General features: G+C 44.7%; 1 protein-coding gene across 2 annotated transcripts in view; it reads left to right on the top strand.

The window, feature by feature from the left end:
• RCAN1 (regulator of calcineurin 1) overlaps positions 1 to 26482 on the top strand; it is a 38305-nt gene extending 11823 nt beyond the window's left edge. Inside the window, exons 1-4 of one of the 2 annotated variants that reach the window (XM_068179490.1) lie at positions 16080 to 16324; positions 18180 to 18353; positions 19959 to 20118; positions 24130 to 26482. In XM_068179490.1, coding sequence (XP_068035591.1) covers positions 16238 to 16324; positions 18180 to 18353; positions 19959 to 20118; positions 24130 to 24293 — 585 coding nt within the window. In that variant the 5' untranslated portion in view covers positions 16080 to 16237 and the 3' untranslated portion in view covers positions 24294 to 26482. Of the gene's footprint in view, positions 1 to 16079; positions 16325 to 18179; positions 18354 to 19958; positions 20119 to 24129 lie in introns of those variants that run through there. The other variant, XM_068179489.1, reaches the window with a different exon arrangement.
• The last annotated feature ends 1379 nt before the right edge of the window (positions 26483 to 27861 follow it).

Here is a 27861-nt window from a genome sequence, read left to right as displayed (position 1 = left end):
GCCCAGAGCAGACAGAGAAATATTCCCGGTGCCCTGGGTTTCCACACTTGAGCACATTCGTGTGCTTTCCTCCTGGTCCAGCTTGCACAGTAAAACACTCCAAGCCTTTTAGAGGATTAGTTCATGAGAACCCAGTTCATCTGGGAACAATGATAAGGCCCAGCTGCTCACACGGGCGCAGTCCTGCTGTCAGTGTTTGCTGAAAGGCTGAGCACACAGCAGTAGTTTTTCCTTCAACTGGGACATTGCTGTTGCAGGAGCTTAATGAGGTTCCTCAGAAATACCTTGGAGAGAGGCACCAGCTGCAAACACAGCAGGAGCAGCTCAGGGCAGAGCCCTCCTGGGAGCTTTGGGCCCTTTCTGCCTCCATGGGAAAAGGTGTGGGGGGATTTTCCAAAGCAGGGCTTGGGGCTGAGAGAAGCAGTAAACAGAAATTCTGGGAGCCCAGCCCAGGGAGGAGCTGGAGCTGCTGCAGAGAGCCCAGAGGAGGCTCCAGGATGAGCAGAGGGATGGAGCAGCTCTGCTGGCAGGAAAGGCTGGCACAGCTGGCATTGTTCACCTGCACAGGAGAAGCTTTGGGCTGAGCTCAGTGTGGCCTTGCAGGGCCTGGAGGAGCCCCAGGAGACCTGGAGAGAGAATTTCCAGGGCAAGGAGGGACAGCACACAGGGAATGGCTGGATGGGAGACTCAGAATTAGGAATTGTTCCCTGGCAGGGTGGGCAGACCCTGGCACAGGGTGGGCAGAGCAGCTGGGGCTGCCCCTGGATCTCTGGCAGTGCCCAAGGCCAGGCTGGACACTGGGGCTGGGAGCAGCCTGGGACAGTGGGAGGTGTCCCTGCCATGGCAGGGGTGTCACTGGGTGGGCTCTGAGGTCCCTCCCAACTCAAGCAGTCTGGGATTCTTTGAAACCTTAAGAATTCCCTCCAAGTATGTTATCACCCTCAGATTTATTATTTGACCTTCACTTGGAACATTTTACAACCCTGGAAACCTGTTTCGGTCCTGGGATGAATCACAGAATCATGGAATGCTTTGGCATGGAAGGGACATCTAAGATCACCCAGTGCCACCCCTGCCATGGCAGGGACACCTCCCACTGTCCCAGGCTGCTCCAGCCCCAGTGTCCAACCTGGCCTTGGGCACTGCCAGGGATCCAGGGGCAGCCCCAGCTGCTCTGGGCGGTGGGAGCAGAACTTGTTTCGTGTGGAATTGCACAGAGGCAGGAGCCCAGGTATAAATAGTGTGGAAAATGTCCCAGGGAGCTTTGGTATCCCCCCAAGTGATCTGCATGGGAATCAAAGTTCCCTTAAATTTCTTATGGCAAATGGGAGGAGATGAGGGGCCTGGGACCTGCTTTGAAGATTAATTTAAGCAGCACCCTCCAGACTCAGCTGGATCAGAGGCTGAGCAGGCCTTTAGGCAGGTCTGAGTTGGTCTCACTGCTGTGTCTTGGGTTCAAGTGACACCTGAGGGATTTTAGGAGCCAGTCAGCCATGGAGTCTCAGGGAACTTGTAATTATTTCACAGTCCTTCTATGTAAAAGAACTCCTTGTAGTGTTGTGACTTCCAAGAAAAGAACAAAATGTAACAGGTGATCCAAGTGTTCAGGGAGGCTCTTTCTAAATTTCCTTTAAATAAAAGTACAATAATTGAAAAAGGCACCTGGTTTTTAGGCTTCTAAGGCTAGAATTCTAAGAAATCAGGATATGCAGGGGATAGGGTGAAAGATATGTGTAAGTTTTGTTTTCTTCTGATATTTAGGGGAAAAATAATTAGAGTTGATAGAATGAAGTTATTAAAACTGCTGTTTGTCTCTAGAGAGCGAGAGAGGCACAAAGATTCCCAGTTAGAAGCCAGCCCAGGAGAATATCCTGCTTTCCATACCTTGCACACTTTGAGAAATGTTTTCCAGGAAAGCTGAGTACAGTCATGAATCACTTATGGAAAACCCAGTGGAAGGAATTAGTCAAAGAAATGCTGCAGTGGCCACCCTTTGCCTGTCAGGAAATGGGACAGCTTTCCATGATTTTATACAAATCATGAGACATCCGTTTTCAAAGGCTCTCATGAAAAGAGCAAGTGAAAAATTGCTGCTCATTGACTTTCTAAAAGTGCTTATTTTGAAATAAATTTGACATTTAATATCAGCCAGAAAGGCTTTTCTCTGAATTTCCCTTTTCTCCCTGGATTTTCCTGCTGGCATAATCAAGGGAGTTGGAGAGGATCTGGCAGTGAATGGTGTCGTCACAGACAGTAAATTGGCCAAATACTTCTTTCCTGGTTGATAATGAATTAATTATTTCATGTTATCAGTGTAATTATCAGCCAAGTTCTTCAGTCTCTGCTTTGCCCCTGCAAGTGCCTGGCAGTGTGGGAACCTCCATGGTTTTCCCACTCCTTTCCCATGGTTTTAACATGATCTGTGTTCATTATTCTGCTGTTACAGGGCTAAAAGAAACCAGAAATGCCACCAAAAAAAGTGGGGAGGGTGAGGGATTGCAGTTTTCAGCATTCTTGGAGCGGATCCTGGGGGAATTTTTGGGAGTGAGCTGTGGATCCAAATGTCTGGGGCAGCTCCTGGGCTTTGGGAAGAGCTGCTTCTGTCCTGTCAGAGATGTGAAGCTGAACACTGAATGCCTGACAAATCCCACTTTCTGCAGTTCCCATGTCTTTGCCAAGAGCTGCCTCTGCCAAAGGTGATGCATCCAGGATTTTTAGGGACCTGCAGAGGAAGTTGGGTTGTGTTTGGGTTTTTTGGTTTGTTGTGTGTTGGGTTTGGTGGTGGTGGTTTCTTTTCCAGTGGGAACAGCTCGTGCATGGAGATATTCTGGATTAAACCAGCCAGGCCAGGGGGAATAGGTGGAATTTTTGTTTTTAATAAATGAAAGCTGCTGCCTTTTATTTTGTGTTCAGCTGTTCTGAGCTGCCCTGCTCAGTTCCTGGGCTGTTTTGGGAAGAGGGCAAAGTGAAGGAATGGTGCTTTAACACCTTGAATTTCCAGGGAAAGTGGGTGATGCCTCACTTCCAGTTAAATCCACCTGAAGAAATTTTTGGCCATCTTTTGACATTTTAAAAGTTCAGCCATTCAAGATCCCACAGAACCGAGCTTGACCTCTCACTGCACCTCTCCATCCACTGGAATTTTTATTTCTCCACAATTTGTGTCCACTTTCCAGTGCCTCAGAGAGCCATTTGGAATTCTTCCTGTCACTTTTGGTGTTTGATTATTAAAACCCAAAGCCTGCATCCTCTGCCAAGTATACTTTTCATTTCTGCCTTGTCCTTTAACCCTTTTTCCTGGTGGAGATTTTCTGAGAGGCTCTAGACATTCCAATATTTGGCTGCTCTCTGATGGTTTGGGGAAATGTCTCTCAAGATGACTTGGAGAAAGCTCTTGAAGGAACTTTTTCCTTCCCTTTCAGGTGGGTTAGGAATAAATGAACGTCATAATTCCTCAGCTCACATTCCTTAGATCCAAAATACCAATTTTTGAACAAAGCAGAGAGATTTCTGGATTTTTTTTAGAAAGTTTTGTTCTTCCTCAGCAGGTTTGGTTGGAAATCCTGGATGGCAGAGGTGTTGGAATGTTTTTCCAAATTGAATGAATTTTTTTTAGATGAATAGAAAAATAATTGCCATGAAATACTGTCTGAAAATGTTTATTACCTTTTGAGTACCCAAATGAGGGCAAAATCATTATTAATTTACTCTGGATCATTTGCGTGTATTCCCAGCAGGAGTGGAAACACATTGGAAAAAGCCTTTACATTTTGGAATATATTTCCCACATTCAAAAGTTTTCTAAATGAGGCTGCTGGTTACTCAGCTACTCTGTAGTGGAATTTCCAAGTACCCACTTTTGTGTTCCCACTCAGTGAACAGGAATTCAGTGTTTAATGCTTGGAAATGGAAGTGTAAATCATAGATTTTTCCAAGGATGGAAGAAGCACACTGCAGGTAGTTATTTTTCAGATGGGTGGCTGGAAAACTGTGGTCCATGGAATCTGTAAATGGCCCTTGTGTGACAGAGCACAGCTCTGGATGTTTTATCTGAATATATTTGGATCTCCTAATGCAAAAATGACACCAGCTCATACATTAGAAGCTATTCAAATGTATCCTGTGAGTCTTCAGGAAAAACAGCTCCTTCTTGGCACTGCAGTTGGAATTTGCATTAAAAAATCATCAGGGGGTTATTTGAATCTTTTTTTAATCCCTCAGTGCAGTCATTGTGGAGTGGCTGCAGTCTGTGTGGGGATCCAGGAATTGACTTCCCAGGAGCCTCCCTGACATCCAGAGGTGCTGCCCACCCCCACTTCCGTGGGGCTCCTTCAGCATGGCAGCTTTCTGCTGGGAGGACACAGCCCCAGGGCATGGCCCTGCAGAGAAATGTTTGTGATTGCAGGAGGAATTAATTGGTGTAGGAATTCTGCCCAGGGAATGGGCACGGCCCCGAGGCTGCCAGAGCTCCAGGAGCCTTTGGACAGCGCTGCCAGGGATGCCCAGGCTGGGGTTGCTGGGGGTCTGGGCAGGGCAGGGCTTGGATCAGTGGTCCTGTGGGTCCCTTCCACTCAGGATATTCCAGGATTCTTCTCTATTCTCCTTTTGGAATAATAGCAATAGATGCAGGAAACCTTCTGGAAGGTTTTCTTTCTTTTTCTTTAAGATCCAGAAAATTAGGAAGTGAAATGGGAGCAGGCCTGGGTTGGCAACTCACAGCCCTGGAATAGGTGAGAATTTAAAGTGAAGGAGGAAGAAATAAGGTTGGAACTTTCAAGAGGTTTTTAGAACAGTTTGTGATGACAAGAGGTGATGGCTTCAAACTGATGGAGGGAAAGTTTAGAATGGAATTAGGAAAAAAGTCCTTCCCTGGGAGGGTGGAGAGGTTGCCCAGAGCAGCTGGGGCTGCCCCTGGATCCCTGGCAGTGCCCAAGGCCAGGTTGGACACTGGGGCTTGGAGCAGCCCTGGACAGTGGGAGGTGTCCCTGCCATGGCAGGGGTGGCACTGGATGGGCTCTGAGGTCCCTTCCAAGCCAAACCAGTCTGGGATGAAATGGTAAACAAAATTGTCTCTGAGGTTTTGGAGATCCCCTGAGGGAAAACTGCCTGTTCCAAACCATTCTCCCCAGCTTTGCTTGCTGCACAGGGACCAGACTTGTTCCTTCAGATGTTATCAGGGAGCAGTAACAGCTCTGGGAGGGCTTGGATCAGCTGGAGCCCAGCTGGGATGGAGAGCAGCCCATGGAATGACACCTGTGGGTTATCCTGGCTCCAAATTCCCAAAAGCCTGGAACATCTGAGGAGCAGCCTCAGAGCAGGGACCACCAAGACACTCCTCTGGGTAAAGGGGGCATTTGGCTCTTCTGTGGGGAGTGAATACAGGCTTCAGGGCAGTGCTGCCTGTTTCATTTCCATGAGCCTTGAGGGATGAGCAGCTCTGCTGGAGAAACTCCAACCTGCAGAATTTGAAGGCCTGCCAGTGGGAGAGTGCAGGTGAAACTAAGAAGGGAAAACTCCCCTGGCCCAGCCTGGGGCTGTTCCCTGCCCTCCTGTCCCTGTTCCCTGGAGCACAGCCTGGCCCTCCCAGCTGTGACAGCTCCTGAGAAAGGATGGGGGTGAAAGGGACAGGAACAAAGCTTAGGGAATCCCAGAATCCCAGAATTCCCAAGGTTGGAAAAGCCCTCCCAGCCCATGCAGTCCCACCTTGTCCCCAGCCCAGAGCTCTGAGTGCCACCTCCAGGGGACACCTGCAGGGATGGGCACTCCAAAGCTCCCTGGGCAGCCCCTGCCCAGGCCTGAGCAGCCTTTCCATGGGGAAATTCCTGCTGCTGTCCAAACTGAGCCTGCCCTGGCCCAGCCTGAGGCCGTTCCCTCTCCTCCTGTCCCCGTTCCCTGGCAGCAGAGCCCGACCCCCCGGCTGTCCCCTCCTGGCAGGAGCTGTGCAGAGCCACAAGGTCCCCCCTAAGCCTCCTTTGCTCCAGGCTCAGCCCCTTCCCAGCTCCCTCAGGAATTCTCCAGCCCCTTCCCAGCTCCGTTCCCTGCCCTGGACACGCTCCAGCCCCTTTGACTTTCAGAACAGATTTGGAAGCAAAGCCTTGGTTGCTCAAAGAAGTAATTGGGCTTCTTTAATTGTTTTACCTGAACCTTTAATAGGCACTGATTGACTCTTGATTGAGATGTTGAGTAGGGAATACAGACTGGCTGACACAGATTCATTCCTTTTGCTTTTTTTTTTCCTCTGTACTGACCTTTTATCTTTACCTCCTTCATTATCTGGAATGTACAAAGTGAGGTAAAAATATCTTGACTTCTTTGGCCTTCTCAGAAAAGTTTCAGTGAAGATGGAATCATATTGAACTAAAATTTCCACCTGCCTTTGGTGCTGTGATGATCAGTGTGTGTGTCATCAAGCCAGGGAGCCAAAGAAATAGGTTTTTTTCCTCAGGGAATATTTAAAAGACTGGGATGCTGACATCAGGCTCTTAGTCTAACATTATAAAGTGGATATATGTTGCAGTTGAGACAATCACAATACAAATCAACACTCCATTTTCAGAAAACTTCAAACTCTTTTTATTAATGCATGCTTTTTATGCATTCTTACAAAACTCAGAAGTTTACCCATTGGTCAGGAAAGACAAACCACGTGTTTATTGGAACAGGCAGTTGCAGGGTTCTTTTATTTCTCCTTCTTTCTTTCTTGGTTTCTGTGTCAGCGACCTTGGTAGAAAATTCTTTCAGGGGTGAGCATGGATCCTCTGATCAGACTTCTCTCTGCTCACAGGAGTCGCTGTAAAACCTCTCCCACAGATCCATATTTTGAACACATAATGTGTTATGCATATTGGAATTAGGGAATGGTTTGAGTTGGGCTTAAAACCCACCCAGTGCCACCCCTGCCATGGCAGGGACACCTCCCACTGTGCCAGGCTGCTCCAGCCCCAGTGTCCAACCTGGCCTTGGGCACTGCCAGGGATCCAGGGGCAGCCCCAGCTGCTCTGGGAATTCCATCCCAGCCCGTGCCCACCCTGCCAGGGAACAATTCCCAATTCCCAATCTCCCATCCAGCTCTGATAGTTTTCTGTTTGTGTTAGGTCTTATGAGCTCTCAGAGAACCTATCACACCTGAGATAGCTCAGCTACCTCAAATAGCATAAAATTAACAGAATGGCTTCTGAGGTTGTGTTACAAACAGAAAAAAAATTAATGAAAAGCAAAATAACAACGCTCTTACAGAAAAAAAAAAAACTAAGCTAAGAGCAAAAACTTCTTACTCTTACCAAAACACCCTACAAAAGTGATTATTTCTTTTGTTCTCTTTTTTTAGTGAAATACCTAAGGTGAGACCTTTTAGCCTCTGTCCAATGAGGTAGCTCCCAAGTTTAAAGTCACAAAAATCCTATAAAGTGTCTTTTTACCAAATTGAAGAAAGAAGCTTCTAAGCTTTTTGCCTTTTTAAAGAGACAAAAAACAATTTAGTCACTCCATCAGCAAAAAACACATTCCTACACCTGCCCACTGGCAGTGGGAGCCATTCCCTGGGTCCTGTCCCTCCAGCCCTTGGGAATTGTCTCTCTCCATGCTTCCTGTGGCTCCTTTGGATTCTGGAATCTGAATCTGGATCCCAACCTTACACAAGCAGCTCAGAATGAGACTTCTAAAAGCTCCTCTCCTATAAGATACGTTGTGTCTTCATCACTGCTCTTACACATGAGAGCAAAACTGATCTCATCTTATTGGCACTGGGCTGTTTTCAATAATGAGCCATGTTTGGGTTCAGCGTTCTGGATCTCGTCTATGGAAGGCAGGAATTGGGAAAGGATGTGCTTCCTGTGGGAACGTCTGGATCAGGGGGAGCTCTGAGCACCTTGGCTTCGATTGGATGGGGTTTGGGTAAAGTCCTGTCAGCTGTGGGGCTGGACTGTGGCACTGCTGGATCCTTTGTGAGGAACTTTCCCTTCTTCCCATGGAAAAGGATTAGGGAAGTGTTTTAGGGGGCACTTGTGGCTCTGCACAGCTCCTGCCAGGAGGGGACAGCCGGGGGGGTCGGGCTCTGCTGCCAGGGAACAGGGACAGGAGGAGAGGGAACGGCCTCAGGCTGGGCCCGGGCAGGCTCAGCTTGGCCAGCAGCAGGAATTTCCCCATGGAAAGGCTGCTCAGGCCTGGGCAGGGGCTGCCCAGGGAGCTTTGGAGTGCCCATCCCTGCAGGTGTCCCCTGGAGGTGGCACTCAGAGCTCTGGGCTGGGGACAAGGTGGGCATGGGGCACAGCTGGGACCGCATGGGCTGGGAGGGCTTTTCCAACCTTGGGAATTCTGGGATTCTGGGATTCCCTGAGCTTTGTTCCTGTCCCTTTCACCCCCATCCTCTCTCAGGAGCTGTTACAGACAGGCTGTGTTTCTGTGGGTGCTTCCATTCCCCATCCCTGCGTGTCTGGGCTGCTCAGGGTTGTTCTCCTTGTGGCTGTGTCAGCATTTCAGCAGATCACTCACATGTGGTCCCTGTTCAGTCCCCAGACGTGGCACTCAGAGCCCTGTCCCAGCCCCAGCACTGGTGCCCCCAGCCCTGGGGATGTGCAGGGCTCCAGCTGTGCTCGCTGGCAGAGCATGCAGGACACACTCCAGGAATGCAGGAATCTGACTGGGAGCATGTGCCCTGTGCCCTGCACCTCTCCCTCTGCTCAGTCTCACTTATAAATAACTTTACAGCTGCTCCCTCTTCATAAAACAGCAAGATCTCCCTGCAGAAGGTGCCCCCTCACTCAAGAAAAATGATCCAAAGCCCCTTTTTGCTTCAAGAGTGATGTGTTTGAACATGTCTCTCCTTTCTAACTTGAATTATTTCATCTTGCAGCTCCACAGATCTGTTAATTACTGTCTAGATGGGGTTTTTCCCCTTTGAGCTATTAATTCAAATAAATAACCTTGAAAAGGTCAGAGTGGAGCTGATTTTTCCTGGTTGCAGTGGTAAGAATCTCTCATGCTTCCTTTATTCATTGTTGCCCAGTGCTTGGGAGAAACCTCTTTTTGTCTTGGGGGCTGCAGGAGCATTTTTAACAAATCACTTCCTTCAATTCTGCTGTAAATAGTTTTTCTCCAGTATGAAAAATGCCCTATTAACCCATTTTGTTTTCAAAGCCCTTGTCCTTTTTTAGTTCCTGACAAATAGAGGTGATCTTTGGAGAATTTCCACCTCTTCCCCCATTTTTAACCTCCGCTCTGAGGGAAGGATTTATATAGACAGCTATATTTAGAGAAGCCTTCAGCAGGCTGGAGAGGAGTTGTTTGAGGATTTCCTGCCCTTCCCTTTCCAGAGTTAGCTTTTCCTGGGGTGGCTTCTGCACGGGTTCCATGGTGAGCTGCACACTGGGCTCTTGTCCCTGTCACCTTCTTTCCTCCTTTCTGCCAGAAATAGAAATAAAAATCAACACTGTAACTGCAGCTGGCCATGGGAATGTTCTTGATTACTTTTGTCCTGGTTTCTTGTCGTTTTGGCTTTTTCTTTTGTCTTTGGCTGTTGATTTTCTCTCACCCCAACATATCAGGGATTAATTATATTATTGCTGGACAGTTCTCCTCAGGAATTTTCATAGACTTTTAAAAAGCATCTTCTTGAAGGCTGTTTTGATGATCTGGACCCAAATTCTCTCTCTGGGGTGAAGGAAATGTTTCTTGGATTGACTTTGCAAGAACTTTCTCCTTCCCTTTTCTAATCTCCCAACCCAATTACTGCAAAAGGTGTTTCATAATGTGCTTTTTCTACTATAAATACATTGCCTGTAGATAATTTTGGAATGAGAGTAAAGCAGTTAATGAGTTTAAACAGAAATAAAGACAGTAGAAATAGGCAGAGTTTTTTTACAAACTCATTGACATGTATCCCTCTGTAACTTCAGGTGTAGAAAAGTGTTTGAGTCTTGAGTTTGTATTTGAGTCTTGTTGTCTTAAGGTGCAGAATCCTCATGACTTTTCCACTGGCTTTCCTATGGGTTTGCCTGACATCTTAGAAAATGGGCACTCATTCCTCTGCCTCTGTTTGGAACAGGAGATTTTCCTGGAATAGGTGGAAGTCTGAAACAGAGGTGACCCTGCACCCCAGACATGTGCTTTTCAGCTTTTATTGTCAGCTGAGTTTTTCCTTTGCAGTAAATATCTCTGTTACCATACAGAGCATGCCAGTGCTAATTGTGCTCAGTTAATGCTCTGATAGATATTTCTAGCAATCTTTCTTTCTGAAAAGATCTCAGAATTGCTCGGTGCTGGAGTTTTAGAGCTGTGGAATACTCCTTTGAGAGGAGCACTCAGCATAATTGGGTGGAGCCCAGCCATGTTGTGGGGAACACAGTAAAGGTAAGAAGACTTTCAGGAAGCTGTGAAAGCAACACAGAAACAGAGCAAAAAACTTAGAGCTAGCTGCAAAGCTGAAAGTCTGAAAGTAGAAAAGTTACAATAGTACAGCAAGCAAGGACATGAAACAATAGCTTGTGTTTTAGGCTTGGCTAAGATAGACCTTATGACTGCAGAAAAATATGCTTAGCCAGATAGTAGAAGGTTTTAAATTATTAATGGAGTATTGTGTGTTGTTAATGAAAAGAAGTCAAGCCAGCATTGTGTGCAGCAGGTGTACGTGTGCTTTTAGTAATTGGTTAGAACAACTGTCTGTGAGCTTTGGCAATGTGCTATTGGCTGGAAAGTTTTTTAAATGCTCTGCAACAAAGAAGTCTTTGGCTGCTGCTGGGTGTGCGTGAGCTTTGCCATCTTCCAATTGTCTCAGCCGTGTCATGAGGCTGATGCTGCAGTAAAGCTCAAGGGATGTACCCCAGCAGTCCTAGCCACCAACGCACCCAGCCTTTGTGCCCCATTCCATGGAATCAGATGCTAAAGTTGCTCAAACCTGCCCAAACGTTGGGCTCTGTCTGCCTGGGCATTCAGGGGGTGAATACTGCAGGGCTGTGCAGCACTCTGAGCCCTTGTGTTTGCTGGGGCACAGGTGGGGACAGGAGCTGCTGCTGCCCCTTTTCTATGGAGTGTGGCATTCCTTGGCTCCACCCAGGGCATGGTGTCATGTGGAAAACCACTTTGTGGGCTTGTGTTGCTGTGCTCTGATTTCTTTACTGTAAATAAGTCTGCACGTGCTCCTTGTGCAGTTCATTCTGGGACCCCACAGACTTCTGTGCTCACTAACAGATTGGTTTGTGCAGATGATTTCCCTGCTGGAGGAATGGATTTATTTCACTTACATCTTTCTGAGGAATGCAGATAATATAACGTGGAATAGGTAACTTTAAAACACAGTTTTCCATAACAACAAAGCAGAAGTTGTCACAGAATTGCAGAATGGTTTGGGTTGGAAGGGACCTTAAAGATTATTTAGTTTCACCCTCCTGCCATGGCAGGGACACCTCCCACTGTCCCAGGCTGCTCCCAGCCCCAGTGTCCAGCCTGGACTTGGGCACTGCCAGGGATCCAGGGGCAGCCCCAGCTGCTCTGGGAAAGGTGTCTGAAAGGAAACCTGGACATGATTTCTCTCTGCAAGTCTGACAGGATTTCTCATGAAGTAAAACAGACCAATCCTACTTTGGAACACTTTTCTCCCCAGATTGCTCCAGCAGCCTGAGCACTGGGAGCCTGGCACTGGCCATGCCTGGCATGGCACCACACCCCCTCATGCCTCTGACTTAGCCCTGTAAATTTTTCCAATGCCAAGCACACCCAGGTCACAAACACAGGGAGGAGAAGGGAGTCAGAATTATCACCCCAGTATTAATGTTAAAGAAATCTTAGGAAGAAATTCTTTACTCAGAGGGCAGTGAGGCCCTGGCACAGGGTGGGCAGAGCAGCTGTGGCTGCCCCTGGATCCCTGGCAGTGCCCAAGGCCAGGTTGGACATGGGCTGGGAGCAGCCTGGGACAGTGGAAGGTGTCCCGGCCATGGCAGGGGTGGCACTGGGTGGGCTTTGAGCTCTCTCCCAAGCCAAACCAGTCTGGGAATTTATGATTTTTGTTTTTGGGTATTTTTTTTTTTTTTGTGGGGAGCAAGGGAGTGGTTGGTAATGTGGAGTCATTTGTGGCCAGTAAAATAAGAGTAAGGCTGTGCCAGGAAAATGAAACCAGTGTGATTTTCATTGTAGATAACTTCAAGGTGTTTATCCCTGTCCTGAGGAAGGGCTGAGGCAGGATAATTAACATGGAGACAGGAATAGAAGCTGTGTGTTGATAGGAAAAGAGCAGCAGTTCTGGAGTGGGAGTGCAGGGATTACACAAAGAGCACCTCCAAGGGCAGCTGTAAAACCTGCCAGGGAGGAGAATGGACTGGATTGTTCTGGTTTATGGCTCTTGGGGAATAATTTTATCAACTTAGAGAGTTCCCAACATATTTAACTTCACATTCATTTCCCTTCTCTGGTTGTTCACTTTGCTGTTGTAGTTATTGGCACTTTTGGTGACTTGCTTGATTTCTGCTTCTGTGGCCTCACTTCCTTCTCTTCTGTGCCTTGCCTATTCCACTGCACGTGGAGATGAAATTGTGGGGCTAATGATGGCATTCAGTCCTTCTGTGCTCCCACTATTTCATATATTTATTGGACTCTGTAATTGTCCTTCCAGCCCCACAAAATGTTCCAAAAATGGTCTCTGTCACATTTCTGTCCTTGGCAGTGCTGGAGGGTCTCTCAGGTGCTCTTGGTGTTTGGGAGCACTTTAGGTTTTGATTGAGCACCTTGTCTGCAATTTTAGATCTCAACTTCCAGAATGTGAGCCCTGGAATCTGCAGCTTCCAAGGGAAAGGTGACAGCTGAGGAAGTGGAGCTGACCCTGCTGTCCTGTCCTGCTGCTCTGAGCCCTTTGCTTTCAATCCCAAAGTGCAGCAGCACCATGGAACCATGGAATGGTCTGGGTGGGAAGGGACCTCAGAGCCCACCCAGTGCCACCCCTGCCATGGCAGGCACACCTTCCACTGTCCCAGGCTGCTCCCAGCCCCAGTGTCCAGCCTGGCCTTGGGCACTGCCAGGGATCCAGGGGCAGCCCCAGCTGCTCTGCCCACCCTGTGCCAGGGCCTGCCCATCCTCACAGGGAATAGTTTTTTTCCCAACATCCCACCCAAACCTGTAATTTTTCAGTGGGAGCCATTCCCTGTGTCCCGTCCCTGCATTCCCTGGAAATTGTCTCTCTCCAGCTTTCCTGGGGCTCCTCCAGGCCCTGCAAGGCCACACTGAGCTCAGCCCAAAGCTTCTCCTGTGCAGGTGAACAATGCCAGCTGTGCCAGCCTTTCCTGCCAGCAGAGCTGCTCCATCCCTCTGCTCATCCTGGAGCCTCCTCTGGGCTCTCTGCAGCAGCTCCAGTCCCTCCTGTGCAGGTGATTTTGCCTTTGTTCTGTCTGCAGCTCACCAGGGAGTCTCAAAGAGAGGACAGGAAGCAGCAGACTCTCCAAAGGGAGATAATGGAGCAGAAAAGCTGCCCTCTGATAATATCAGAACATCAAATCCAGGACTCCCGAGGTGTTGCAATGTTCCTGTCCCAGCCATGGTTGTTTGCACGTGGGTACTGAACCTTCCAGGAGGGAACATTGCAACACTCGGGGTTTGGCAGTGGAGCTTTCGTAACTTTGCTTTGTGGTTTCCACATCATCTCAGGGCTCTCCACACAAAGCCCTACCTTGAACAGCTCTTCAATTACCTGCACCAGGGGCAGTGGGAACTGGGGCTTTTTCTTTTGACAAAATGCTTGAGTTTGGTGTTAATAACTCACACTGAGAGACCTGGCCTGAGATGGAGGAGGGCAGGGCTAGATGGGATTTTGGGAACTGGGAGTTGTTCCCTGGGAGGGTGGGGAGACCCCTGGATCCCTGGCAGTGCCCAAGGCCAGGTTGGACACTGGGGCTTGGAGCAGCCCTGGACAGTGGGAGGTGTCCCTTGCCATGGCAGGGGTGGCACTGGTGTGAGCATTGAGGTCCCTTCCAGCCCAAACCTTTTTGTGCTTCCATGATTTGGTACACAACCACGTTAAACAATCATGGTGATAGTGATAAAGTGGAACATACTATGAGTGATTTCTTTGGGGTTTTAAAAAGCCAAGTTAAAAACATTGTGTGTATCAGTAGGACTTACATGTTTCTTTTAAATCTGGAGAACACTGTGAAAAAATTATTTTGTGAGGTGTTGAATTTCTCAGACCCACTTGGTTTGTTCCTAGCCAGGCTCTGGTCCTGGATTAGATGACAAAGTTCTGTTTGAGGGGTGGCTTCTGAAGTAATTTTCCCTGGCTCTCAGTAATGTGCAGGTGGCCTTGAGGATGGCAGTCAGAGAGATGTTTTCTCTTTTACTCCTCATGAGCTCCAGGGACAGAAATGTCCCCTGGAGGTGCTGCAGTGACCCGAGACTGTGCCAGCTTAGAGCAGGAACCTGCTCTGATCTCTTATCAGGAGCTGCAGTTCCCTGGCATGTGGGCAGCCTGTTTGCTTTGTGCTCAGGTGAGTCATGGCCATTCTTTCCAGGTGAGCATCCCAACCTCTGCTCTGTGGAGTCACACCTGCTCCTTCCACATCTGAAGGCCTGAGGGTACCTGACATGAATTCCAGGTCAGGGCCAGGATTTAGGATGTACTCGCTGTGGTTTCTGGGCCTCAGGACTGTCAGGGCTGCCTGTGAATCCTGAATTTCTGTGTGTGCCCAGTGCAGACCTCTCATCCCATCCTCACTGAAGGAATTCATCCTATTCTTCCCAGAAAAGGTGCTCAGGCCTTGGAAAGGGCTCCCCAGGGGGGTTTGGGGTCTCCATCCCTGCAGGTGTCCAAGGAATGTCTGGATGTGGCACTCAGGGTTGGGGACAAGGTGGGTGATGATTCAGTCACAGCTGGGACTCTTGAAGTGCTTTTCCAGCTTCAGTGATCCTGGGATTTTTAAGTGATGACTTCCAAGAAAAAGTTCTAAGAAATTGTATTAAGTATTTTCTTGCTGTGGTAACTTTTACACTGAGGTAACCTGAGAACAGCAGAGAGTTTGACTTTAAATGGGGATTTAGGAAGCAGACCCCCCTAAAAATGGAGAAAAGTCTTCATGTGGAAAGTTTTGTGTAGTTAAATATTGATGAAATCAGGTTTTAAACTTAGCACTGTGCATTGTTTGCAGGTACTCCCTAAAACTTGGTGCTTCTGTCATAGCCCTGTGTTAAAGCAGAATTAACTAAAGGCACTTAAGATTTTGACTGTGTTATAATTTTGGAGCTGCGTGTGCGTGGGGGAGAGTTTCAAATAACTTGTGAAAGCTTCAGTTTAAACTTCATTAATTGCTTGAAATGGTGATGAGCTTTTTTTAGTGGTTCTTGCTTAAAAAAAAAAAACCAACAAACACACAAAGCAAAAAAACTCCTCCTCAAAAAAAAAAATATTTAACAAGGAAAAACCACAAAAACTTGTGTTCTGTGTTGCTTTTTGGGAAATGCTTTGGGATTCAGGTGTCCCAGAAAATGTCAGGAATTCAGGTTGCACAGCTGCTCCGTGCTGCTGTGTCTCAGGTTCTGGTAGAACCCTGTCAGCACATTGCTGAGCAGGCTCCTGGTAGGAAAAAGAAGCACAAACCAACCCCTGACAAAGCCCTCACTGCTCGGTGAGGCTGGGAAAGTTTTTAATGAGGCGAGAACCGTAATTAATCCACAAGAGTTGCTTTGAAGAAGCTTCCAAACGAATCCTCCTTGTGATGGCAGGAAAATCATTTCCCCAAATCAATCTCTAAATTTCAACCTGTGCCTGTTTAGTGGCACAAGAACCGAGCTGAGGGATTTGTTTTCCATCCCCAGAGCATCAGGAATTCAGGAATTAGGCCTTTTCCCTGCTGCCTTCACTGCAGCCCCTTCCCGGAGCGTTCTGCCGAGGCAGGAACATTTTCCATCCGTGGCACTCGGAGTGGGAGCTGCATGGAATTACTGCCAGTGGAAACTATGCTGCAAGAGGCTGGGCAGCAGCTGCCCTGCTCAGCTCAGCTGGATTTTCCATGCTCCCGGTAATTAGCAGAGGAGAAGCTGACTAATTACTGACGTCACCTCTTTCCAGTCCCGCTTACATTTTGTTCCTGACTCCTTCCAAGCATGCGGGACTCTGCTCAGGAATTCGCTGTCACCCACAGGATGCTCGGGGAGCTTTTTTTCACCAGGGGCTGGACTGGCTGTGCCTTATAAACGCTGTGAGCGGCAGCCAGGGCTGCCCAAAGCGCCGGGATTTCTGCGGGCAGCGCTGGGGCTCGGCCCCAAAATGCATTTCCGAAATTTCCACTACACTTTCGGCTCGCTCATCGCCTGCCTGGCAGATGGGGAGGTCTTCACCCAGCCAGAAACAAGGGTAGGTTGTTTTGGGGTTATTTCTGGGAGCTCCGCTTTGGAGGTGATGCTCCCAACGGGGTTTGGACTTGGAAGGAAATTCCAGTTTGCCATAAAAGTCTTGGAGCTCGGGAGTCTGCAGCAGCCTGCTCTGGTGGGAATGATTCCAACCCTGGGAATTATTCAATTTTAGCTCTGTGTGGTTGGGAAAATTATCTCAAGTCTTCCCTCCAGACTTCTTCGACTGTGTGGTGTATTCTGAATTACCAGCAAATATTTAATGTTAATTTTGGTAGCAATTTCCACGAATTTGTAATCCATTTGATACTAATGAATTATCAGCAAATATTCTAATTTTGGTAGCAAGATCCACAAATTTGTAATCCATTTGTTACTAATGAATTAATCAGCAAATATTTAATTCTAATTTTGGTAGCAATTTCCACAAATTTGTAATCCATTTGTCACTAATGAATTAATCAGCAAATATTTAATTCTAATTTTGGTAGCAATTTCCACGAATTTGTAATCCATTTGATACTTCTGGGATTTTTTTTTTTTTTTACTGGTAAAACTATAAGAAATCCTCTTGGGTCTGTATTTGACTGGTTGGCAATATGAAATAAATAATAATGTAAATACAAAAGAATATAAAATATTTATCAGTCCTGATACAGTGAGCTGTTATTGCTAAGATACCTTAAGGACAAAAATAACTTTTTTTTAGTGTCATAGTGATAAAGTGACATTTCTGACTTCTACAATCACATATTTAAATAAATAAATTAACATTTTTAAAAAAACAGAAAAAAACCCCAGATGTCTCTGTCTTTAAATACAGCATGGGTACTCTGAAATGCAGTTTTGGGTGTATTTTCCGTGGTTCCATCTCAGCTTTGAGATACACCAGAGGTATATTTTGAGGTATCCCAAATACCAGCTCCGTGTGGGGAGGGTCCTGCTCCTGTTTCAGAGCTCGTTCTGAAGAAGTTGCAGAAGCAGAACAGCTCTGATTTGAAAATCTCTGTGAAATAAAATTATTTTATACCCAGCTGTGGTGAGTGTGTGAAGTGCAGCTTCTCAGGGAGGAAAATGAAATTGTGAATTAATTTCTGCCTTCTTACGTAATTTCCCTGCTTTTTTCCCCCTACTAATTGAAAATATTGTAGTAAAAAGCCCTCAATGGAGTAATGTTTATTGTGGCTTTATCCTGAGTTTCTGGGAAGCTTTTAGGGATAGAAAATACCTGGAAATTCCTCCAACTTGAATCCTGAACTCATTGGAATAAAGCTTTTGGGGAGGGCCTGGCAGCTCCAGAGCCTCCTCTTGTGTCTCTCCTTGGCCTGGAATCCTGCAGGGAGAGTGGAAGCACTTTCCATAAATTAAATTAAAAATAGCAGGAAAGCAGGAGATGCTCATGGACTTCATTCTTTGTGCTGAGTCACTGAAGAAAATCACATTTAGCTTGAAAATCAGGATTTTTTCATTTTTCTCTGTTAAAACTTGTGTTGGTTCCATTGAAATTTGCACGGTTGGGGAAAGGCTTGGCAGACTTTTTTCTCAAGGTTTTTGGGTATTAATTTTCTAAGAAACATTTCAATATCTTCTGTAGCTAAATTGGAGTGTCTTGTCCAACATTAATTTCTGATAATAATATAATAAGTGACAATATCACTTATTAATAATAACAATCTATTTTAATGATATGGAGAAATAAGAGATAAGGTAGAAAACTTCATTCTAAAAAGAAAAAGGAAAATAAACGAAGCTGTTACAATAATCAATATTCAAGAGTGGTAGTTTGCCACTTCTCATTTTTAATTAATTCCTTTATTAGTGTTTCATGCTGATTTTCTCCTCTGCTCCTTTCTCTCCAGGCCAAATTTGAATCCCTGTTCCGACCCTACGACAGGGACCTCACCTTTCAGTATTTTAAGAGCTTCAAAAGAGTGAGAATAAACTTCAGCAACCCTTTGTCTGCAGCAGATGCCAAGATCCAGCTGGACAAGACAGAATTCCTTGGAAAAGAACTCAAACTCTATTTTGCTCAGGTAAAAAAAGCTTGTTGGGATGATCCTAGGGGGGAAAGCTTTCCTTGTGCTGACTCCGATAAATCCTCCAGCTGATGGCTGTTTGGAAAACCTTGGGATAACAGGGTTGGAAAGATGATGGGAATTTAACCCTTTTTCTTGCACTAGGTTTTGTGCATGTTTCTTCTTGGTCTTCTCAAGTAATTTGCTTTCTTCTCTAGAGTTTCTCCCAAGTTTCTGGAAATCTGGGGATTGTTTCAAGTGTTTATTATCTCAGCATCCCAGAATTCCTTCATGGTCGTTTTTGTCTGATTAATTAGAGGATCCAGGGTTGTTGCAGAGCTCCATGGGTTTGGAGGACGTTGGTATTTCCCATTTTTTTGGATAACCTTGGATAAGAATGAGCACATTCCAAGAATTTAAAGGGCTGGGGGAGGATGGGTGGGCTCTGCCAGCACCCAGGTAGTCCCTGGGGGATCCAAAGTGTGGAGCTGCACATTCCAGGCTGGAAATGTACATTGCAGTCTTGGAGCTGCATGTTCCAGGCTGCAGCTGCACATTGGAGGTTGGAGCTGCACATTCCGGGCTGCAGCTGCACTTTCCAGGCTCTGGAGCTGCACTTTCCAGGCTCTGGAGCTGCACTTTCCAGGCTCTGGAGCTGCACATTCCAGGTTGCAGCTGCACATTCCAGGTTCTGGAGCTGCACATTCCAGGTTCTGGAGCTGCACATTCCAGGTTCTGGAGCTGCACGTTCCAGGCTTTCCCTGCCCATTCCAGTCTTTGGGATCTCCCCCAGGGCAGCTCTGAGGTCCCTGCTCTCTGCTCCTGCCCAAACTCGGGCTCTTGCACTCAGGCTCCTTTTCGAGGTGCTTTTCCCTCTGAAAATGGAGTGGGAAAACGAATCCCGAAGTGTTGGACGCCCCCCATGGTCCAGGTTATTTTTATCCCTGCTGGAATTCCCTGCGCTCTCACTTTCGGGGATGACTCCCAGCACCATTTGACATGAAGCCTTAGAGGCCCTGTCCTCTTGCTGGAGGTTTGGAAGGGCAGATGTTTGATTTTTAGGGAAGAATATCCCGTTGGAATTTCCCTTGGAGCTGGATCCTGGCTGGTGCTGCCACCCTGAGTGCCGGGCAGGGCACGACATCCCCAGGATGCAGGGATTCAGGGATGCAGGAATTGAGGGATGCAGGGATTCAGGGATGCAGGAATTGAGGGATGCAGGGGTTCAGGCATTCAGGGATGCAGGGATGGAAGGATTCAGGGATGCAGGCATTCAGGGATACGGGGATGTAGGGATGCAGGCATACAGGGATGCAGGCATTCAGGGATTCAGGGAAGGCAAGGATTCATGGATGCAGGCATTCAGGGATACAGGCATGAAGGCATGCAGGAATTGAGGGATTCAGGGATGCAGGCATTCAGGGATGCAGGGATGGAAGGATTCAGGGATGCAGGAATTCAGGGATACAAGGATTCAGGGATGCAGGAATTCAGGGATGCAGGAATTCAGGGATGCAGGCACTCAGGGATGCAGGGACTCAGGAATGCAGGGACTCAGGAATGCAGGCATGCAGGGACACAGGGATGCAGGGACACTTTGGGATTCCCTGGTTTCTCTTGCAGACGTTGCACATCGGGAGCTCCCACCTGGCCCCCCCAAATCCAGACAAGCAGTTCCTGATCTCCCCTCCTGCCTCCCCTCCCGTGGATTGGAAACAAGTGGAGGATGCCACTCCAGTCATCAACTACGACCTTCTGTATGCGATTTCCAAGCTAGGGCCAGGTAAGAAGGTGGAGAAAGCAGAATTTGGGTTGAGGAAAACACCTCCAAACTTCCTAGATTTCTAAAACTTTTCCAGGAAATTTTTATTTCTGTTTATTTTTATTTCTATTTATTTTTATTTGTATTTATTTTTATTTCTATTTATATTTTCTTTCTACGTTTATCTTTTCTATTTCTATTTATTTTTATTCATTTCTAATTCTATTTCTATTTTTTCTATTTTCCTTTTCTTTATTTTTCTATTATGTTTTCTACTTATTTTTATTTCTGTTTTTTTTCTATATATTTCTATTCTGTTTGCCTCAGAGGAGGAAACTGTACTGAGTGTAGGAGGAACTATCAGTATGAACCTAAAATTGCTTGGAATTTTAGAGGGATACATTCCTGCCACTGCTTTCCCCAGTGATTAATGATCACATCTCTCGAGTTCCTTTCTTCCCATATTTTATACAACTTACCCATGAAAATTGGTGCAAATTAATCTTTCCTTAAATCCAACTTGGATTTTACCTGTATGGGGCCATATTGTTAATTTTGGGGGAGAGAAGAATGGTCACATTTAATAACATTAAAGAGAATTAAAGTGTTCTTATTATATGAGAATAAGTATTCTCATTCATAAGATCAAAGAGAATAACAACTGTGTCAGATTCATTTTACTGGAGGATTTTTAAAATTCCTGTTCACCTCCAAACTTAGGGAATTGTAAAAGATGGAGAAAAGGGCAGGGCACAACTTTGAGCTCCTGCATGTTGGGATTTAAAACTTCCCATCAAGAATCCTCCGAATTAAATAGTCTTAATAATTAGCCAGGAAATCTTTTTATCCAAGATTTTAGTTCCCTGAAGTGGGATTTGGAAGCAGAGGTGGTTTTTGATGGAACACGTGGAAGAAATAAATAAATGAACAAATAAATAACAAAAATGACACAGCAGCCTCAGCTTGTGTGGGAGTTCACAGCTGCTCCATGCTGCTGTTCCTTTACTCCAGGTTTTCCTTCCAAATTTTAGGAAAACCAAAAAAAAAAGCATTAAAATAAATATGAAGGGAAGAGATGGAAAGAAACAATTTGTTCTTTCCTTGATGTAATTTAAAATTATTATTTAATGTCAGCTCTTATGATTTTATTCTCATTGATTTTCATATGATTTATTTGATATTTTACATTATTTATTTTTATTTATTTTTGTGTTATTGTTTAGTTATTAATAATACTTATTGAACATCTGCTTTAAAGCAATTTAGATATATAAATATTTTTAATATTTTATATACATTTTACATGTTGTATATTTATATACATTTATAGATACATTTTCTATATTATAATTTTTAAATATATATTTTTTAGTCATAATTTTACTTTAAAATTTTATGTTATAATTTTCCATGTATAAATGTAAAACTGAAACATAAAAATGTAAAAAATGTATGCATAAAAACTATTAAAATTTTTTTACATATTTTAATATAATACAATTTAAAATATAAATTATAAGGGCATAATTTATAATGTGACATACACAAATTTATTCATAAATATAAAATTATATAATGAACATAAGTGTATAATTTTATATATAATATATTAAAATATACACATTTTATATATTACAGTTTTTCTATATGTTCTATATTATATGTTAAATATAAATATAAGAAATTATTAAACATAAACCCTAATTTTGATGTTATAATTTTTAAACATAATTTTATATACAATTTTATAAATAACTTTATATATTATAACTTTTAATATAATTTTCTATATTATAGATTTTATTTATAAATTTGGTTATGATTTTATTTTTAAATTTGGTTATGATTTTAATATAAATAGAAGAAATTATAGACTATAAAACAGCATTTATTTCTTTTATAATTTAAAAATATAATTATATATATATATTATATATAATATATAATATAATGTAATGTAATATAGTATAATATAATACAATACAATATAATATAATTAATATAATATAATATAATATAATATAATATAATATAATATAATATGTTGTATAATACATAATACATAGATTATATATTATAATCCATATATTATATAATATAGATATATTATATATTTATCAATATTATATTAAATTTTATATATAGTTTTAATATAGTACAATTTTATGCATAATTTAATACTCATTATAATCTCTATATATTTTTGTATACTATAATTTTTATGTATTATGAATTTTCTATACATTATAATTTTTCTATTCTGGATAATCCAGCTCTCAGGCCAGTGCTCCATCAAACCCTTCAGGATGGGCCACCTTGGCACCTCCTGGCTTTTATCACTTATCACTCCCCATTTCCCACCTAAAAACCCCATTAAAGTCACCATGTCCCATTTCCTAAAAAAACCCTTAAAAATTCACCATTTCCCATTTCTTAAGGAATCCCCCACCCACCCAAAAACCCCATTAAAAATTCACCATATGCATTTCCTAAAAAAATCCCACTGAAAAGTCACCATGTCCCATTTCCTATGGAATTTACCACCTAAAAACCCCATTAAAACTTCACCATGTCCCATTTCCTAAAAACCCTATTAAAAAGTCACCACATCACATTTCCCTAAAAACCCCAATAAAAGGTCACAATGTCACATTTCTCAAAAAAACCCACTGAAAAGTCACCATGTCCCATTTCCTAAGGAATTTCCTACCTAAAAACCCCACTGAAAAGTCACCATGTCCCATTTCCTAAAAAAAAAAAAAAACCCTTAAAAAGTCACCATGTCACATTTCCTAAGGAATTTCCTGCCTAAAAACCCCTGTACAAATTCACCACGTCACATTTCCTAAAAAACCTCACTAAAAATTCACCGTGTCCCATTTCCTCAGGAATCCCCCACCCAAAATCCCATGGGGGTCACATATCCTAAGGAATATCCTGCTAAAAAAACCCATAAAAAATTCACCATGTCACATTTCCTAAGGAATTTCCTACCTAAAAACCCCATTAAAAATTCACCACGTCACATTTCCTAAAAAACCCCATTAAAAATTCACCATGTCACATTTCTTAAAAAAACCCCATTAAAAATTCACCATGTCACATTTCCTAAGGAATTCCCCACCTAAAAATCCCACTGAAAAGTCACCACGTCACATTTCCTAAAAAGCCCCATTGAAAAGTCACCATATCCCATTTCCTAAAAAACCCCACTAAAAATTCACTATGTCCCATTTCCTAAGGACCCCCCCACCCAAAAGCCCCATGGAAAAGCCACCCTGTGACATTTCCTAAGGAATTCCCCACCTAAAAACCCCACTGAAAAGTCACCATGTCAGATTTCCTAAAAAACCCCATGAAAAAGTTCACCATGTCACATTCCCTAAAGAATTTCCCACCTAAAAACCCCAGTACAAATTCACCACGTCACATTTCCTAAAAAACCCCACTAAAAATTCCCCATGTCCCATTTCCTCAGGACTCCCCCACCCAAAAACCCCATGGAAAAGCCATCCCGTGACATTTCCTCAGGAACCCCCCACCCAAGAACCCCATGGAAAAGCCACCCCGTGACATTTCCTCAGGAACCCCCCACCCAAGAACCCCATGGAAAAGCCATCCCGTGACATTTCCTCAGGAGCCCCCCACCCAAGAACCCCATGGAAAAGCCACCCCGTGACATTTCCTCAGGAGCCCCCCACCCAAGAACCCCATGGAAAAGCCATGCCGTGACATTTCCTCAGGAACCCCCCACCCAAAAACCCCATGGAAAAGCCACCCCGTGACATTTCCTCAGGAACCCCCCACCCAAGAACCCCATGGAAAAGCCATCCCGTGACATTTCCTCAGGAACCCCCCACCCAAGAACCCCATGGAAAAGCCACCCCGTGACATTTCCTCAGGAACCCCCCACCCAAGAACCCCATGGAAAAGCCATGCCGTGACATTTCCTCAGGAACCCCCCACCCAAAAACCCCATGGAAAAGCCATGCCGTGACATTTCCTGAGGAATTCCCCGTTTTTCCCTGCCAGGGGACAAGTACGAGCTGCACGCGGCCACGGCCACCACTCCCAGCGTGGTCGTCCACGTGTGCGAGAGCGACCGGGAGAGCGACGCCGAGGAGGAGCCCAAAAAACCCAAGCCCAAAATCATCCAGACCCGCCGTCCCGATTACACCCCCGCCCACCTCAGCTGAGCTTCCTCCAAAGGAAATCCAAAATTCCGAGGATTTGCAGTGCAAAACTGCCCGGGAACAGCGGCTCCCAGCAGCTGCAGGAGGAGAATTCCAAGTTTGCTCCGGAGGAAGGAATTCCGTGCTCGGTTTGGAGTTGGTGCCGTGTGCCGAGTGAATTCCTGGATGCTGGGAACAAAGGATGGGAGAAGGGGACATCCTGGGACATAACTGGGCTTATTCTGGGGGAAAGCTCCTGGTGACACCCATGGTGGCTGTTCGGAAAACCTTGGGATAACAGGGTTGGAAAGATGATGGGAATTTTGGGAATTTAACCCTTTTTCTTACACTAGGTTTTGTGCATGTTTCTTCTTGGTCTTCTCAAGTAATTTGCTTTCTTTTCTAGAGTTTCTCCCAAGTTTCTGTAAATCTGGGAATTGTTTCAAAGTATTTATTATCTCAGCATCCCAGAATTCCTCCTGGATGTGTACATACATGATATATTTATATTTGGTTTTATTGGCACTCGTTTTCCAGCAGGATCCAGTTCCTCAGGCACCTGCTTTTGGTGCTCTGGAAGTTGTGCTTTTTAAAATTTAAACCTTTGGAATTCCTGCAGAGGGTTTTACCTGGCAAAGCAGTGGAAAAACGTGCAATAGGAGAGTTGTTGGAATATATGGATTTTAAATTATTTAAGTTCAGGTAATTTATATCTTCAATAGGATTTGTTTGGGAGCTTTGACTTGAGGGGGGGAAAAAGGACTCAGATAATGCTGATGGTGCATATTCAGAGAAGGGGGGTTTTTCCAGTGGAAAAAAAAAAAAAAAAAAACTATGGAGAAACTTGAATCTGCATTTTTGGTGAGTAAAGATTTGATTTGGATTGGAAAATTCCACCCAGGAAGCAGTGAGGAGAGCTGGAGTGCCTTTTCCTTGTCCATTCCTACTCCAAGCTGCACACTTGGATCTTCTTCTACTGGCTTTGGATATCCAAAAATCCAAACTTTCTGAGCTTTGCTTCCAGACTCAGCTGGGATGAAATGCTTAATGCCAAGGAGTGCCGATTTAAGCAGTGGGAATATGTGGGAAAGCTTTAGGGCTTTTTTTATGGCAGCCTTTAAAGGCTCCTAAATGCAAATTTCAAAGAAGAGAGATGGCAGAAATGCTTTAATAGTGTTTTTTAAACTGGAGATCCTCACCTTGAAAGGATCAGGATTTTTTGGGAAGAGACAGGAATTGTTATCCATGGAAAACACCACTTGGGGTCTTGGAAAAGGGATGTTGGGGCCTCTCATTGTGTTTTTAGGAATCAAACTGTGGCTCTCTCTTGGTTTGCTCTTGCCACAGTTGTTCTGAGAAGAGATTGAAGCAAATGTTGACTGAAATTCCTGGCTGACACCTTGGTTTTTTAAATAATATTTGTTTTAAAAAGAGTGGAGCCATTCCAGGCCATGGTGCAGGGAAGCAGGTTGTTCTGGAAGGCCTGGAATTCCTGACTGGAACAGAAATCTGGGCCTAGAGACCAGGAATATACTGAATTTCCTGGTCTAGCTTGGATTGTTATTCCCTGGAAACTGGAACAAAGCCTGGTTCTGGTGTCTGAGTGGCCCTGGCTCCATGGGAGCTGTTGAGAAGAGCTGATTGCATGGATGGCTGGAGCTGGACACAGGAAAATCAGATTATTTTGGGTTACCCATGTGCTGCACTCAAGGCCCAAAACAAAGGAATTAAGTGGAGGAAAACTCCATAGGTTTGCCACAACTGCCTTGAAGCCTTTCCAAGACCTTTCCATGTTTCTGAAATGACTGCTGGTCTTTGTGTCTCACCACATTCAGTTCCAGACATTGGGAATAATTCCTGTCCTGTCCTTTTTCCATGAATAATCAAAGCATGAGTTTGGCTGTAGAAACCCAGGTGGCTGCTGCTGTGTTCCCTACAAAAGCACAGCTGCTTTTCAATTCAAACCATCAATAAATCTGATTTTTGTCATTTTAATACCTGACCCCTGCCTGAGGTGGGAAGCATGGAAATCTTGGAATGCTCTCGGTGTGTTCCTGGTTGGATCTGCCACCTCCTGTCCTCATGATTCCAGTGTGCTGCTTGCTTTCTCTGGTTATTTTTGTAATGTTCCAATGGATGCTTAGTTGGTATTTTATACACTTGTATAGCACGGGGCAGATTGAAATTAAAATATTTTGTTGTCTTCTTGTAAATGTCCTGGTGTTTTCTGCACAGAACCACTCAAAGTTCAGCACCAAAATGGGAATTTCCAGCTTCCAGAGGGGCAGCATTTTGTGCCAGGCCCTCATAAATGGATGCCTTGAAAAGGTTTCCAACCTTCAGAGAATTGCATGAGCTCCACACGGGAGAATGTGCTCATGAGTAAAACCCAGTGGGGGATGTTCCAGTGAAAACCTGATTCTTCTGAGCCCCAAGTTCCTAATAAAGGTATCAGCATCTTCCTGCTCCAGAATAATCCCTGAGTGTTCATAATACATGACATATTTCTATTTAAAAATGAGTAATTGGGGAGTTTTTCCTGAGAGGTTCTGGATTCCCCATCCCTGGAAGTGTCCCAGGGTCAGGTTGGGTGGCGCTTGGAGCAACCTGGGATAGTGGAAGGTGGAGTGAGACGAGCTTTAAGGTCCCTCCATCCCAAACCATTCCATGATCCCATGATTTTTGAAGCTCCTGGAATAGGAAAGTACATCATTTAAATGATGTATTTAAATTATTTTACCTGATAACTTTAAGTATTTAAATGGCTTTATCTGATAACTTCAAGTATTAAAGCATTTAATACTTTATTTAAATGTATTTAAATGGCTTTACCTGATAACTTTACGTCCTTTTGTTGCAGAAGAAATTAAGAAAAACCACGAAGGTTTTGCCGTGGGTAGGGATGGAAGTCCTGTGATGGCAAAAAGGAATTTCTGGTACCCAATTAAAGCCCCTCCTCGTTATCGAGGTGAAGGCAACGACCTCGAAAGGTCCAAAGTTGTTTTTTAATCAGTTTTGTTTTCCAGAGCAGCAGTGAGTGTGGGAACTTTGCTGTTTGACCCTGGCTCAGTGGGTCAGAAGGTTCTTCTTCAGCCCAGACTTGCCAGGGCTGGGGAAGGAGTGAGCCCCAGCAGCTCTGGAGCCATTTGAACAATTTTGGGACCATCTTTGAACAATTCCAGCAGGGATTTTGCCCGTGGCATCATCACCTGCCTGCTCAAGTTCTGCTTCTGGCTTGTCTTGGGGAACACAAGTTTTTCATTTTTCCTTTTATCCTGCCTTGCCCAACACACTTCAGAAACATCTTCCAGAGAATTATTCCTTGCTGATGCTTTTAATAATTCATAATTGGATCTGGAAAGACAAAACAATGATGCAGACATTCCCCAAGACCATTTTGACACTAAGCTTGCAAATAATGCCAAATTTTCAGTGTTACAGGGAGTGAGGCAGGAGCACAGAGGTGACTCCAATGACAGTGGGCAGGATGGAGCTGGCAGGGCTGGGTTTATCTTCCCTGACAAAATTTCCATTGATAAAGGGGGACTGTCACATTCCAGACTTCGTCATGCTGAGTGTTGTGTGTGTTTTC

This window comes from Anomalospiza imberbis, chromosome 2 (assembly GCF_031753505.1).
Source record: "Anomalospiza imberbis isolate Cuckoo-Finch-1a 21T00152 chromosome 2, ASM3175350v1, whole genome shotgun sequence".
In the NCBI taxonomy this organism is placed as follows: Eukaryota; Metazoa; Chordata; class Aves; order Passeriformes; family Viduidae; genus Anomalospiza; species Anomalospiza imberbis.
The sequence above is the reverse complement of the archived record's forward strand: the minus strand, read 5'-3'. Positions and strand labels throughout refer to the sequence as shown.